This window comes from Benincasa hispida, chromosome 12, assembly GCF_027475165.1.
Source record: "Benincasa hispida cultivar pf3 chromosome 12, pf3_genome.v1.1, whole genome shotgun sequence".
Taxonomy (NCBI): Eukaryota; Viridiplantae; Streptophyta; class Magnoliopsida; order Cucurbitales; family Cucurbitaceae; genus Benincasa; species Benincasa hispida.
In genome coordinates, this window is record NC_143489.1 from 3,254,011 (window position 1) to 3,267,458 (window position 13,448).

Consider the following 13,448-nt stretch of genomic DNA (forward strand, 5'->3'; position numbering starts at 1 on the left):
CTTTATCCTATATAGAAGATCAGATAAAGAGTCATGCAAAACTGCCATCCTTTAGAGGGCACTCCTAGGATGCCTCGAGACGATGCACAGAAATGTTATCCAACTAATGAGAGAGACCGTGGGATATGTTGTCACACGTTCCGCTCCCACTTACTATGAACATTCTCTCCATTCACCTTGGTATTGACCTACCCAACACCATCCTTTAAGGGGACACTCCTAGGGTGCCTCGAGGCCGATGATACATCTCATGGTGTAAACATAAATAGAGAAACGTGAAGAGGTTTAAGTGAAGTATCATATACCCCAAGTACCTCTCACTGAATGTTCTACTTAGGGGTTCATTAACTTAGATCATCCGACTACTAATTTTATCTAAGTGTGTTTAATTTGCTAAAAAACAACTATTGTCTTTGATATTAAACAAGTTCAAGTCAAGTCCCATTAAACTCTTTAACGAACTATCCTCAAATTTGCATGCATGTATCAAATCTATCTAATTTACCTTTCCAGGTAGGTTTCCAGGTAAGGGTGTTCTGTTTCCGTCAGCTTAAGTACCCCAACCTAGATAGAACCTGCCTTAGACAAAATGTCCCTTATAGATAGATTTGGTACATCTTTTATGTACAATGTTGCAGCAAATAGATTGGCAAAGATATTCAACAAAACTCTATGTAATCTACTGAAAAAGGTGGTCTTAAAAAAAAAAAAGAGATTAGTAGGAAATGATTGGTGAAACACTATAGGCGTATCGAACTATTCATCTCACTTAGGAGTTACACCATATTCTTTGATTTTTTTTTTTTTTTTTTTTTGAATAGGCAATAGTATTATACAACAACAAGAGGGAACCCACAACCTGGGAACAAGGAACCAAAGCAAACAAAGCACCTACATAAACAACATACAACCGGAAGACTCACAACAACCAACCCAAACCAACACAACCCATAAACAGAGAGATGAACAAACCAAACACAAGCAAAAAGTAAACATAATAAAAAAAAACCCTAAACCGGGGATAATCCAAGAACCATAGAAACTAGGAGGAAGCAAAAGACAACGAACAACAAACAAGCTAGAGGAGACCATGAAGATCAATCCACTAAGAGACAGCACGCGCACGGACCATAGAGACAATAGGCTGTAACAAAGAAGACGCCAATCTCGGACATCCACCATACAACCGACGATTCGCCTCCTACCAAATATAATGAATTGATGCACACCAGAAGGCTTGAAATAACTTACTCCGAACACGCTTATTTGACCCCATCTAGCACACCCAGCTCAACTTCACATCCCACCCAGCAACCGAATGAGACAAACCCAATAGACACAACACACCCTCCTAGACCCCACTCCCAAACACACAATCGAAAAACAAATGATTTTGAGACTCCACCCCATTAACACAAAGCAGACAGGTAGCATCTACCATTCGATTCCACCTCCTCAACCAATTCCGAGTACCTAATCTATCCTTTACCGCCAGCAAGGCACAGAAGGAATTATGCCAAGTTATATTCTTTGATTTACAGAGTGGAAAATGTTCTCCCACTAGATAGAGAATTATGCCATTAAGGATGGTAGTTTGAGAGAGATTGACTATAGAAGATAATGGCAAGTTATGTTTTCAAGAGTTAGAAGCACTTGATTAAAAGCGACTAGATGTTTAGCAAGCATTGGAATGTCACCTAGCACAAATGTCCAAAGCCTTTAATAAGCATGTGAAGCCTTAGGTATAAATTACATGTTATATACTACATAAGAGTATAGTGGGTTTTAGTTACATAAGGAAAACAATAATAATTGAATAAAGTTAAAAAAGAAAAAAAGAAAAAAAGAAAAAAAGATTGGTAAAATCAAGGCTTCCACTTGAAGTTTCTTAGTTCTTCACACGCAATTTCCATGCTTTCACAAACTGTAGTTAAACCCCCGACATCTTCATCATTCATAGCAGGGGTATTCTCAAGAGCATTGGTTTCTTCCTGCATTTTGGCAACTTCATATTTCTTTTCAGCTATGTCTCCCCTTTTCTCATAAGATAAACTCAGTAGTCTTTTAAATTCAACATCATATTCTGCAGTTTGGCTTCTAATTCTTTCTTCTCCAAATATAATTTGCAACCCGCTCTTGAATGAATTTGTCTTCTTCTTGTAGTTGGCTAATCAAAAGCATGACTTCTTTCATATGAGAGGTCATCGCGCTCAATTGGTGGTCTTTACCGATCAAAGACAATTGTGCGGAATACGAATATTGTACCTTGTCAAGTATCTACTAGGAATGACAACGGGGCAAGGTGGGGTTGGGGATGCACTCCTCATCCCCATCCCCATGGAGACCCCACCCCATTTCCCGCTTTGGGTAGTCAAACTCAAGGTCGGAGAATCCTAGTTCGAGGATCAAGTCCCATGAGAAAATTTTGTTTTTTATTTTTATTTTTATTTGTTTTTTATTTAAAATAAATTAAATGTTGGTATTTATATTGAAATAACAAGTTAGTATTATTATTTATTTATTTATTTAAATGAATAATTAAAAACATTTAGCATTTTTTTATTGTAAATTTAATAACAAAAAATAAAGTTATTATATTATAGAATAAGATTTTAAAAAAATAAGCTACTATGTTGAAATTAAAAAAAGAAATTAAAAACATTTTGGAAAAATAGTAGTTGAAGCTACTGTTTTATATATATTAAAATAAATAAATAAAAATTACTCGGGGTGGAGTTAGGGTCGGGGACGGAGCAAGAAATCCTCTCCATCTTGTCCCACCATCTTGTATTCCTGATTTGACCCCATCTCCAATCAAATCGGAGATTCCTCGTTCCGAGGTCTCACGAGAATTTTTGTCAATCCTAATTTAGTCTCTTAACATAGCTATTCATAAACTTTTGAAGTAGAGTCGAATTGTCTGCATGAATCTTAGAAATGCCCAAAAATATTTTAATCAGCTATGGTTGGAGACTTGAGACATTGTGCATAGGAGTGCGTACAATCTCCTCCTGGATACTTTCTTCACCACATCAGCACAATATAGGAAAGCCTCAAAATCTTTACCAATTAATTTCCTGTTAAAGATTCTTCACTATCCCACAAGTTCTTCAAAATAATTGTTTAAAGCTGACTAAAAAAACATAAATTATCAATTTTTAGTTCTTTCTTAAAATATTGGTTGAGAAATAACAAATAAAATTCTTAGAAGAAAAAAAAAAAAACCAAAATAACATAGCAGCGGACTAACACACCATTATATTTAGGGATACAAATTGATTCAACAAAATTCACAGTTAATGAAAGAGAAAAAGTTTTAATACAATAAATGTAAAATTGTAACTTTACATTTATCTCTCTCTTTCTTTTTTTTCTTTTTTCTTTTTTTTTCTTTTAAGAGTCCAAAGAGAAAAACTAGTTTTTTAAAAGTCTTTTTACATAAATATTTAGGAGTTGTTATTTTGCAATAAACTAGATGTCTATTTTTTCACGAGGACCAGCCCCCAGCAAGTGGAAAATGAGAGAGTGGGAAAAAATTCTCCATAATCTAAACGACGGGATGTTCGGTTGACCCATTTTCTTTATTTATTATAATAATTTAATGTTACATTATTATCATAATTATATAAATATTATATTTACATTTCAAATTTTATGATTTAATGGTCAAGATAATGAGTAGTTTGAATTGAACATTTAAATTTAGATTATATATATGAATAATTTAATTGGTAATTAGTTCTTTTACTAGAAAATTAGAGTTTTTTTTTTTTTTTTTAAATTTAATTTGTCGGTATGGAACTAATCATACAAACAAATTTAGTGAGAAATTTATTTATTTAATAAGAGTTTCTCCGTATTGTGATTTAAGTTAATTGATTTTTTTTAAAAAAACAATCGAATGGAAAAAATTTCTACGTAAGGAATCTGATTCTTGCAAATTTTCTGTGGAGAATTTTGTAGGGATAGAGAATGATATAGGAAGCAAAGATGGGGATGAGAAAGTTATCCCGAGGTGTCATCAAAAATAAATTTTTGGATCACGAATTGAATAGGGCCAAATTTTAGGATTTATTTTCCTAAAGGAAATTCGAATTTATAGGGACATGCCTATCTTATAATGATTTGGAACTCGTATTCTATTTTTAGAAATAAATCTTACGAATATTATTTATTAGCATTGTTTTAATTTAAATTATTTAAGTACTCAAAAGAAATTTTAAAAGTCAGATGCCTCAACCCATATTGTACTCAAAAAGGAAAAATATTTAAACACATCCCAAAAACTGATTCAAATTTAATATATATATATAAAAGTATCAATTTACATCTCTTGATTGGGATGTTAAAAAATCAATGAAACAAACCCAATCCAACTTGTACGATTCAGGTTGGATTATCAAATAGATTCACTTAAAATAAACTAAAACAATCCGAGCTTACTATTAATTTTAAAAAGTATTACTTATGATACGGTTATATATTCATCTATTTCTTTTTCATGATTTTTTTAAAAAATTTATTCTCTAGTAACTTCAAATTTTATTTTTTTAGCACTTTAGAAAAAAAAAAACTTTAATAATTTAAATGAAATCGAGTTGTTAATCTTTGATTCAATATATTAAAATAATTTAATAAAATTTTTATATACTAGTATTTTACTTATTTTTAGAACACAAATTTAAGTAAATGACCAAATAACCCAAACCAACTCAATCCAATTGTTTCATGGTTAGATTGGATCAAGTTCATTATTTAATAAGATTATTTAGATTGAAAATACTTACAATCCGAACAATTGAATTTGATTTTGCTTCAATCCAACTCAACCCAATCCATGAACAGCTCTACCGTCTTTATTTTGCAGATTGTTTCCATTTAAACAACTTTCATACTCTCCATTATATTTGTTTTGGATAAATATCATGTAGAACTTTTAATTTAATCCGCTACCCACATGTAGAAATTAGATGAAGAATTTTCAAATGAAGTAATTTGATTTTATTTGTTTTGTGGTTGAGAAAAGAAAAAAAAAACCAAACAGTTAACGAGGATTGCATATTATGAGATTCAACCTCATCGACTGTCTAATGAGCATTATAAGATCGTCAAATTTGACAAAACTAGAGCACATGGTGCTCTCCCAAGGACAAAATGTCAGAGTTAACGCACCTGTCAATAGCCTCCACCACCAAAGGTAAAATTGCACAAATATGGGAGCACCTCCTGTAATCCAAACTCTATCGCAAGGACCTCAACATATCCAATTGAAACCATTAACTCAGACATGGTGGAAAAAAGAAATCAAATTTCACCACATTTTCAGATATTCTGAAAAGAAAGAGGACAAAACACGATCAAACTAAACACATTATACGCAGAATAGATGATATCAAATGTGAACCAAAATCTAAAATTACAAATTCAGAGATATTTTAAGTCATTATTCGAACATCCCCCCCCAACCATCATTATAAATTATACTGAATATGCATCTACTATAGACCTGAAACATTAATACTGTCATCAAAGAAGCTCTAATCAAAATAAAATATAAGCTACAATGAAATCTCTCTCACAGCTTTCATCTTCAACTACATTCCACCATTCTATGACTTTATTAGGTTAGCTCCACAAAAAGACTGGCCTGAGGGTGCAGTCCAGCTTCTTTCAAGGACAACGAGAGCTTATCAGCACCATAAACAACTCGAGGGAAGTTCGATACCAGATTATAACTATCAACCTCCAAACAACCCAAGGAATCGACGTAGTCGTAGAGAGTTTGGATTGAAGCAGTACTGTGAAACCTCCGTTCCTTGCGTTCTCCAGTAGGGAACCGCACCAACACCTGGTTGATCGATAATTTCAAGAACCGGTTAGGTTCTCTCATTGTCAGAGGGTGGGGAGAGGTGAGAAGACTCTATTAAGTTGAAAAAAGAAATGTGTGCAATTCCCAGGGTCAATTACAGATTTCCTCATTGGGTATGTAGAAGTTGAGTGAAAAGATGAAAAAGACATTAATGATTATGCAAAATGTCCTTGGAGGACGAACGAAAATATCACTTGATGAAAAATAAGTCGAGAAAATAGAACACATTACTTGTGTAACATTAGGCCCTTTTTCAGGTTCAGCACCAAGTGACATTGCTTTCTCCTGCCGCATTCTAGCTACAGCAGCCTCTCTTTCTGCAGCTTCATGAGCAGCTCGTTCACGAGCCTCTTCTTCCTCTTTCCTCTTCCTCTCAGCTTCAGCAGCTTCCCTTTCAAGGCGCTCTTGCTCCTCCCTTCTTTGTCGTTCCCTGGCCTGATAAAACCACAAGAAGATATCAGATTAACATAAAATTTGAAGAGAGAACATGAAAACTCCAGTTTGTAAAAAGTTGGAAGGACGAGAAAACTAAAAAATTTTAGCTGATATGAAATCAAGGTCAGAAAGTAGCGTACTTGATCTGCTTCAAGGGCTGCTCTATAAGCAGCATCTTGTTCCTCTCTCAATCGCATGTTGTTTCTTCTTTCTTCTGCATCAAGCCTTGCCGCAACTAGAACAGGAGCACTTTCTTCAAGAACTCTCTGTAGAATCACTAGCATTTCTTCAGCAGTTTTTGGTCCCTCAACCTGAATAATGAGAAAAATTGGCCAATAAAGAAAAAGAAAGTCTGATGCCCAAATAAAAAAGAAATGGAAAACCTGTCAAAATTGCTTATCAAATTCAACGTTTTAATGCCCTGGAGACCCTATGTTTCCAAATGCTGAAGTTCTAAGACATTATGGACCAGACGTAATAAACAAAATCCTTATTTATTGCCCATTGAACTTGGACGAATTGAGGTTGTCAAAAGAACATCACCTTTCCAATTTTACCACTAAAGAATGAAGGAGAAGATATGCTAAAATTATACTCAAATTGCAAACTATCAAGAATGGTAGTGAAAACTCCAATATTCAAACAATCCATCAGATCTTTATGCACAAGCACATATCTTCAACAAAGTTTAAACTCACTGAAGGTAGATTTAACCAAGGCATCTTTGTCCTCCATAAAGCAGCCACTAGTTCCTTATTATGCAACGAAGATGAGTGATGAGTTGAGTCTAATAGATCACTGAAGGTGGAAATGACCAAGGTATCCAATTTCTCACAACTTTATCCTTGTCTATATATCTTGCAGCCTTGTCAGCTACAATCACTCATCCCAGAGCCCCCTCCCCCCCAGACACACCCACAGTTCCTACATTATTGCATCCTTTTCTAATTGTATAAAATCAGCAGCAAAGAACTCCATTATCCACCCATGAACCATTTCGAAAGAAGGTTCTTTCACCATTTCCCACCTTGATTGTTCTCTTTCAGCACATTGTGGACTCCTTTCGCTACCTGATATCCATTTCCCTATTTTCCCATCGATGCCAGCTACTAGTTGAAGTCATAACCCACTACTTTCGCACGGGAATTTCCAAAGCCATTTCCTCAATCATGAGTTACTTCTTTGCTTTATATTACCAAAATCAAACACTGCCAGTTGCCAAGGGCTATGAGATGATATTCCAATTCACTAGGTGAAGCAACCTTCTTTCTTTATTACCTTCCCACAGAAAAGTCTTTTAATCTCTTTCTCTGTTGATAGTGCCACTTTTTAGGATGGGAAGATGTACGTAAATTATGTGGGTAAGCTAGATAACTCTACCCCGTTTTATAGGCAAAAGTTTTTCCACTTCCCCAACTTGGGATTGATTTTGAGAGAATGGGAAGTGATTATAGCAAAATCTTAGTCTTTTTTATTTTTGGTAAAAAAAATTATGATTAAATCCACTAAAATCACTTTTAAATCACCCGTTAATTTCATGCCATTTTCAAAATCTGTTATTTACTAGCTTTTAAAAAGCAGATACAACATTTAATAAAATTAAATATTTACATTTATCAATTAAAATTAAAATTTATTTTATATATCTATTTTAAACAATTATTCGATAATTATAAATTATAAGATAATAATATTAAGTTCATTTTAGTTATTATATCTAAAACACAATAATTTAGTATTTATTTACCAAACACATATAACCAACTTGTTCAAGTATAAAGTTGAAATTTACCAAACAATAATATGCTTCATATTAAAGTGAATTTTACAAAAAGCACAGTTGTTAGCAATTATTTTAAAAACTACAGCAATCCCAAACGGAGTCCTAATTGAAGAAAGAAATGACAACAAAAACTCTAACATTTAGTAATCTCACTTGTTCAGAAATTAGGTACAAAGGTAACTCTTAGGCCAAGTATTGTTAATTTCGTAGAATACCAACCCAAGTTCATGCTTCTTCCAACAATGGTACCAAATTTTATCCCTTCATCCTTTGTTTACAACTTTTGATACAAAGCCAAGAGTTTACCTTCATGTCCTCATCATTTATCAAGCTTCTTCCATCTGAAGCAAACACCTCCAAAATGAAAGTTTTATTTTCATCTGCTCCTCTAAATCGTTCCCTTCTGCATTCTGGCTCCAAAAAAACTTCCTCTTCAACTACAATACTTTTACGACTTGCTCTTGGCTAAACCCTTATTTTCAAATTTTATCAAGATATACCAATTCTTCCAACTCATCCAATCTTTTAAAGTCTAGGTTAAAATACCTTTTCGGTCCCTATACTTTGAGTCTTATTCCATTAGTCCCTTTCAAATGACCAAATCAAGTCCCTATAGGCCTATACTTTCAACAAATCTTAAAATTAGCCTACTTGTTAGTTTAAAGCTATTTTTTTAATCGAAATTGGTTAAATAATAATAATAATTTTCATACAAGAAAAGACATAATATGAATATGATTCCAACATTTATGGAGGAAAGGCTAAAAGAAATCATTTCTTTGGAAAAGTTAACGAGAAACTAACAGTAGAGACTATATTTCAGAGTTATTGAAAGTACGATGATTAAATTTAGACATTTGAAAGTATAGGGACTAAAATAGAATAAGTCACAAAGTACAAAGACCAAAATGGTAACCTGATGTCTTCTATAATTTTATCGTTGTTTCTAAAAAGATTCTAGAACTTCTCTTCTTCTCAAGATTTCATTTTCTATTTGCTTAAGCTTCACCATGAACCTTTTACATGACCATCCTTATAGATTAGTTTATCCACTAGTTAGCTCGTCCATCATTTGAAGAAAATTATTTGAGTAAAGACAATTGGAGCTTTAAATAATAGAATACCAAATTCAAAATTGATTGTACCCTCACAAAAACCTGCTTGACCAACCCATCCATCTACATGCTTTCTAGGTATCGTTTTCATTCACATTCAATGTTTCCAGGAAATAATTCAACACTCATATTATCACAATTTGGCCAGTGACAATAATGGCAAAGGCTATTAAGCAAGATGTGTTAACTTGGATGAGTGGATTACATTTTCTTTAGAACAAAAGGGAATTTCAGACAGCATTTGATTTGACCACATGCTTCTTCAAAAGATTGGTATGGATATTAAAATACAGACAAAAACCACTAGTTTTCCCTTCAAAAATCATGAAGTAAAACTTCAAAACCATTTTTTAAGACATCAAACATTGTAAACAAGCATTTCTAATGAGATCTTTATTTCAGGAGAAAACTTAAACGAGACACTTTATGATCATGTTGAATAAATACTAGGGACATAATTAAACCTTTTTGACTTATATTCATAAGAAATGAGTTCAACATATCCACCAAATGGCAGTAAAAAAAGAGGCCCAGGGTTTGGAGTTTGGACTCCCATGTAGAACACAGAAAGAGGGTTTGCAGGGGCGCTATTGCTTCACCCTACAATATTTGATAATTAAAACACATAAGAACATTGTCCCAGATGATTCCAAACACTGACCCACCGGTTGCAAGGGCCCTTACAAGTTCAACTGCGCCAGACCTATGAGTGAAATAGACTCTCTTCCATTGTATCACTATTAGCATTCTCAGTCATGGACCATGGTAACCAATTTCCAAATGGAAAGATTATTTTGAATGTGGATTTCAAAATCACACGTGAGAATTTAATCTGACCAGCAGATACTCAAGTAAGCTTTCAATATGATATACCTATAATAATGTTTCACGCTTTCATCTACCACTGATGATATGCAGAACTGCTCATATCTCAGATCTCAAAACAAAATTGATGTCTTACAATGTCAATCAACGACCTCAAGCACCTGGCAGGTTACCTACCCCCCCAACATGAACATCTTTATCTGTCACTTCTTGGTGTTCGCGTTCCTTTTAAAAAATAAACAGAGGAATATCCCTCGGTTGCCATATGTTAGAGCTTTTTGTCACTTATGGCTTAGAAGGAAGAACCAATTCAACAAAAAAGCAAACGTCTTTTAGTTTTTATCATTGGACTCTTTTTCGTGCCTCTTATTTGTGTAAATTTTATGGCCCTTTTTGCAAATACAACCTAAGTAATGGTCACTTGAGGATCTTTTCTCAATTTTCCTTGGTTTGGGGCTTGCCATTCCTCCCCTTTTTGTGATTTCATTTAGTCAAATGAAATTAGTTTCTCATAAAAAATGAACGACCCCGAAAGCTATACAGTACTTGTAGTAATGAAATGGAGAAGACAACGTTCGAAGAAAACAACAGCAATAAACAAATAAGAATACCTGCTGAAGCAGTGCGATCCTCTGATTTGTAGCTGCCATAACCACAGCACAAAAGGGGTATCTCGACGCTTTCAAGCTGTTACTCATCTTAAAACCTTCACTAGCACGAATACTTCCTCCCCACGAAACAAAATTCTCATTCACAAACGCTGCAACAGTCTCCGAACACAACGTCCTCTCACAGAACAATGGCGTATCGGGATGATCAGGAGAGTGCAAGTAAACAAACAAGAGCTTAAACGCGTTTCTCGAACGCTGCAACGCGTCCATGAACCCTTCCCCCACAAAATTCGGCCGAGTCGTCCCATAATCCCTCTCAAACGCCGACACAAAATCTATAGCCTCCGATGCTGCAGCAGACACAGAAACCAACCGAGCCGACGACTCCGCATTCCGGCCAGAACCAGACCCAAAACCGATCACTCCAAGAGAATACGAAAGAATACCACCAGCAGCCCATAATCCAAGACCAACAGCACCGGAAACAAGCCCTAAACTACCAGAAATCACAGAAATCGGAAGCGTTATAATTTTCCAAGCCAAACTCGGGGCCGGAGCTGCATTTTCTTGCGGTTCCGGTCTATCGAGGATTTCGCGCGTCGCTGGGTCAAAATGGCCATCGCCACCACCACCATCGGCGGCGGCGGAAGCAGAGGATTCCGAATTGGTGGCAGTAAAAGACGAAACGGCTAATTCGAGGTCCCAACCGTGAGCGGCAAGGATTTCAGTGCAGATTTCGGGATCTTCTAAGCCTGTAATCGCTTGGAAATAGGCTAATTTATCAGCAACGTCAACCATATCCGGCAAGGACATAAATCAATGGAAGAATTTAGTGGGTCTCTTTGAATCGTCTTCTTCTTGATTCTTCAGAGATTGATCGGACTCCAAAATCTTCAGCCTCTCGATCGATCAATCGACATATATCATCACTGAATTAAATTTGCTTTCGGAATTTTGGGAAGTAGATAGAATAGAAACAGAAATCGAAGGGATCGACTTTCATGTGACCATAATACCCTTGCCGGTTCTTTTAAATTACCCAATTTTGCCACTCTCTGTCGGGGGACCGGCAAGGGGTATGCTCGTCATTTCATTCCCTCGGCCATACCCGTCCAACTATAATAACTTTGTTTTGTTTTAATATCTAGGTTAAAATACAACGTGTTGAATTTCAATTATGCCCTAATTTTCAGAAAAACTATTTTCATTTTTTAAGTTTAAAATTTGTTACAAAAATATGTTTAAAGATTTATTTTGATTTAAAATAAGATGAAAATTTACTAAGGACTAATGTGTAAAAATTAAAAAAAAAAAAAAAACATACCTAATATCGTTTAAGATGAAAATTATGCCCTAATTTTCAAAAAACTATTTTCATTTTTTAAGTTTGAAATTTGTTATAAAAATATGTTTAAAGATTTATTTTGATTTAAAATAAGATGAAAATTTACTAAGGACTAATGTGTAAAAAAAAAGAAAAAAAAAACATACCTAACATCGTTTACAACATAATTTATGTAAATTGATATGATAACCTATGTCTACAAATTAATTAGGTAAATTATTTTAAGAGTTCAATATGATATTATAATGCTTAAAAATTATTCAAAATTTAATTGTTATATTATAATTTAATCAAAAGTCTATTTCTAAAATGATTCTTTTTCTTTTAAATTTCATAAGTGACCGTTGAAAAATTGTTAAATCCTTTTAACCTATCATAAAAATAACAATTTGATCCAATTGTAGTATTTGTATTTTCACTTTTATAGTAGTTTAATTTCAAAACTTTGACGTAATATAATTTAATTTTCGTGCATCAAATAATGGTTAAGGTTTACCGTTTAGTAATATATCTTACCTATGTAGATCAATAAATTGATTAATTTAAGTATTTAATTAAAAATAAGAAAAAATACATTTTTGTCCCTAGGTTCGGGGTTTATGTCTATTTGGTTTTTAGGTTTCAAAATGTTACACATTTAGTAGTTTTGAGTTTGGTTTCAATTTAGTCCTATGTTTCAAAATGTTACAATTTTACTCTTGATATTTTAGTTTTGTTGAATTTAGTCCCTATATTTTAAGATTTACATTTTAACCTCGATTTTCACTTAATACTCATTTTTCATCTTCAGGGTTAATGTATGTTAATAAATTTAAAATAATTAAATGAATTATGGTTAATTCCGTTTCACTATTTTTTGTTATTTTTAAAATTAAATTAAAAATTTTACTTCACAATTATTTTAAATTAATTAATAGACATTGACGTTAATGTATGAAAGTGAGTAGTTAATGAAAAATTAAGGTTAAAAATGTAAAATCTAGTGACCAAATTCAAACAAAACTCAAATGTAAATGGTAAAATTGCAACATTTTGAAACATGGGGACTAAAATAAAACCAAATTCAAAACTTACGAACTAAGGTCCCATTAACCATTTTGTTTTTTAAAATTAAGCTTATTTCATCCATATTTTTCATACCACGATTTACATATTTTTTTAACTATAATGGTTGAATTCTTAGCCAAATTTCAAAACAAAAATCATTTTTTGGAAATACTTTTTTTAGTTCTCAAAATTTGGCTTGGTTTTTTAAACCATGGGTGAAAAGTAGATAACAATGATAAATTTGGAGGTAGAAGTAGTGTCTATAGACTTAATTTTCAAAAATAAAAACAAAAAATAAAATGGTTATCAAAAGGGCCAGTATGTTATATTTTGAAATCTAAGAATCAAATAGAAATTAGACCTTAAGCTAAAAAGATATTTTCCCCTAAAAATTAGGGAGACTAAATTGTTATAATAT

General features: G+C 33.3%; 1 protein-coding gene across 1 annotated transcript; it reads right to left on the reverse strand.

The window, feature by feature from the left end:
- Nucleotides 1-5,387: 5,387 nt before the first annotated feature.
- On the reverse strand, nt 5,388-11,641 carry LOC120067826 (UBX domain-containing protein). Its single transcript, XM_039019418.2, has 4 exons — nt 10,639-11,641; nt 6,445-6,615; nt 6,101-6,304; nt 5,388-5,848 (listed from the first exon to the last, which is right to left on the reverse strand). The coding sequence occupies exons 1-4, from the start codon at nt 11,449-11,451 to the stop codon at nt 5,621-5,623; spliced, it is 1,416 nt and encodes a 471-aa protein (XP_038875346.1). The 5' UTR covers nt 11,452-11,641; the 3' UTR covers nt 5,388-5,620.
- Between the last annotated feature and the right edge of the window lie 1,807 nt (nt 11,642-13,448).

Excerpts from the sequence above, each read along its gene's own strand:
- LOC120067826 (XM_039019418.2), bottom strand. The coding sequence starts at position 11,451 with ATGTCCTTGCCGGATATGGTTGACGTTGCTGATAAATTAGCCTATTTC. Across the intron at positions 6,305-6,444 it reads CAGCCCTTGAAGCAGATCAA|GCCAGGGAACGACAAAGAAG; the intron begins GTACGCTACTTT and ends TGGTTTTATCAG. Across the intron at positions 5,849-6,100 it reads AAGGGCCTAATGTTACACAA|GTGTTGGTGCGGTTCCCTAC; the intron begins GTAATGTGTTCT and ends TCGATCAACCAG.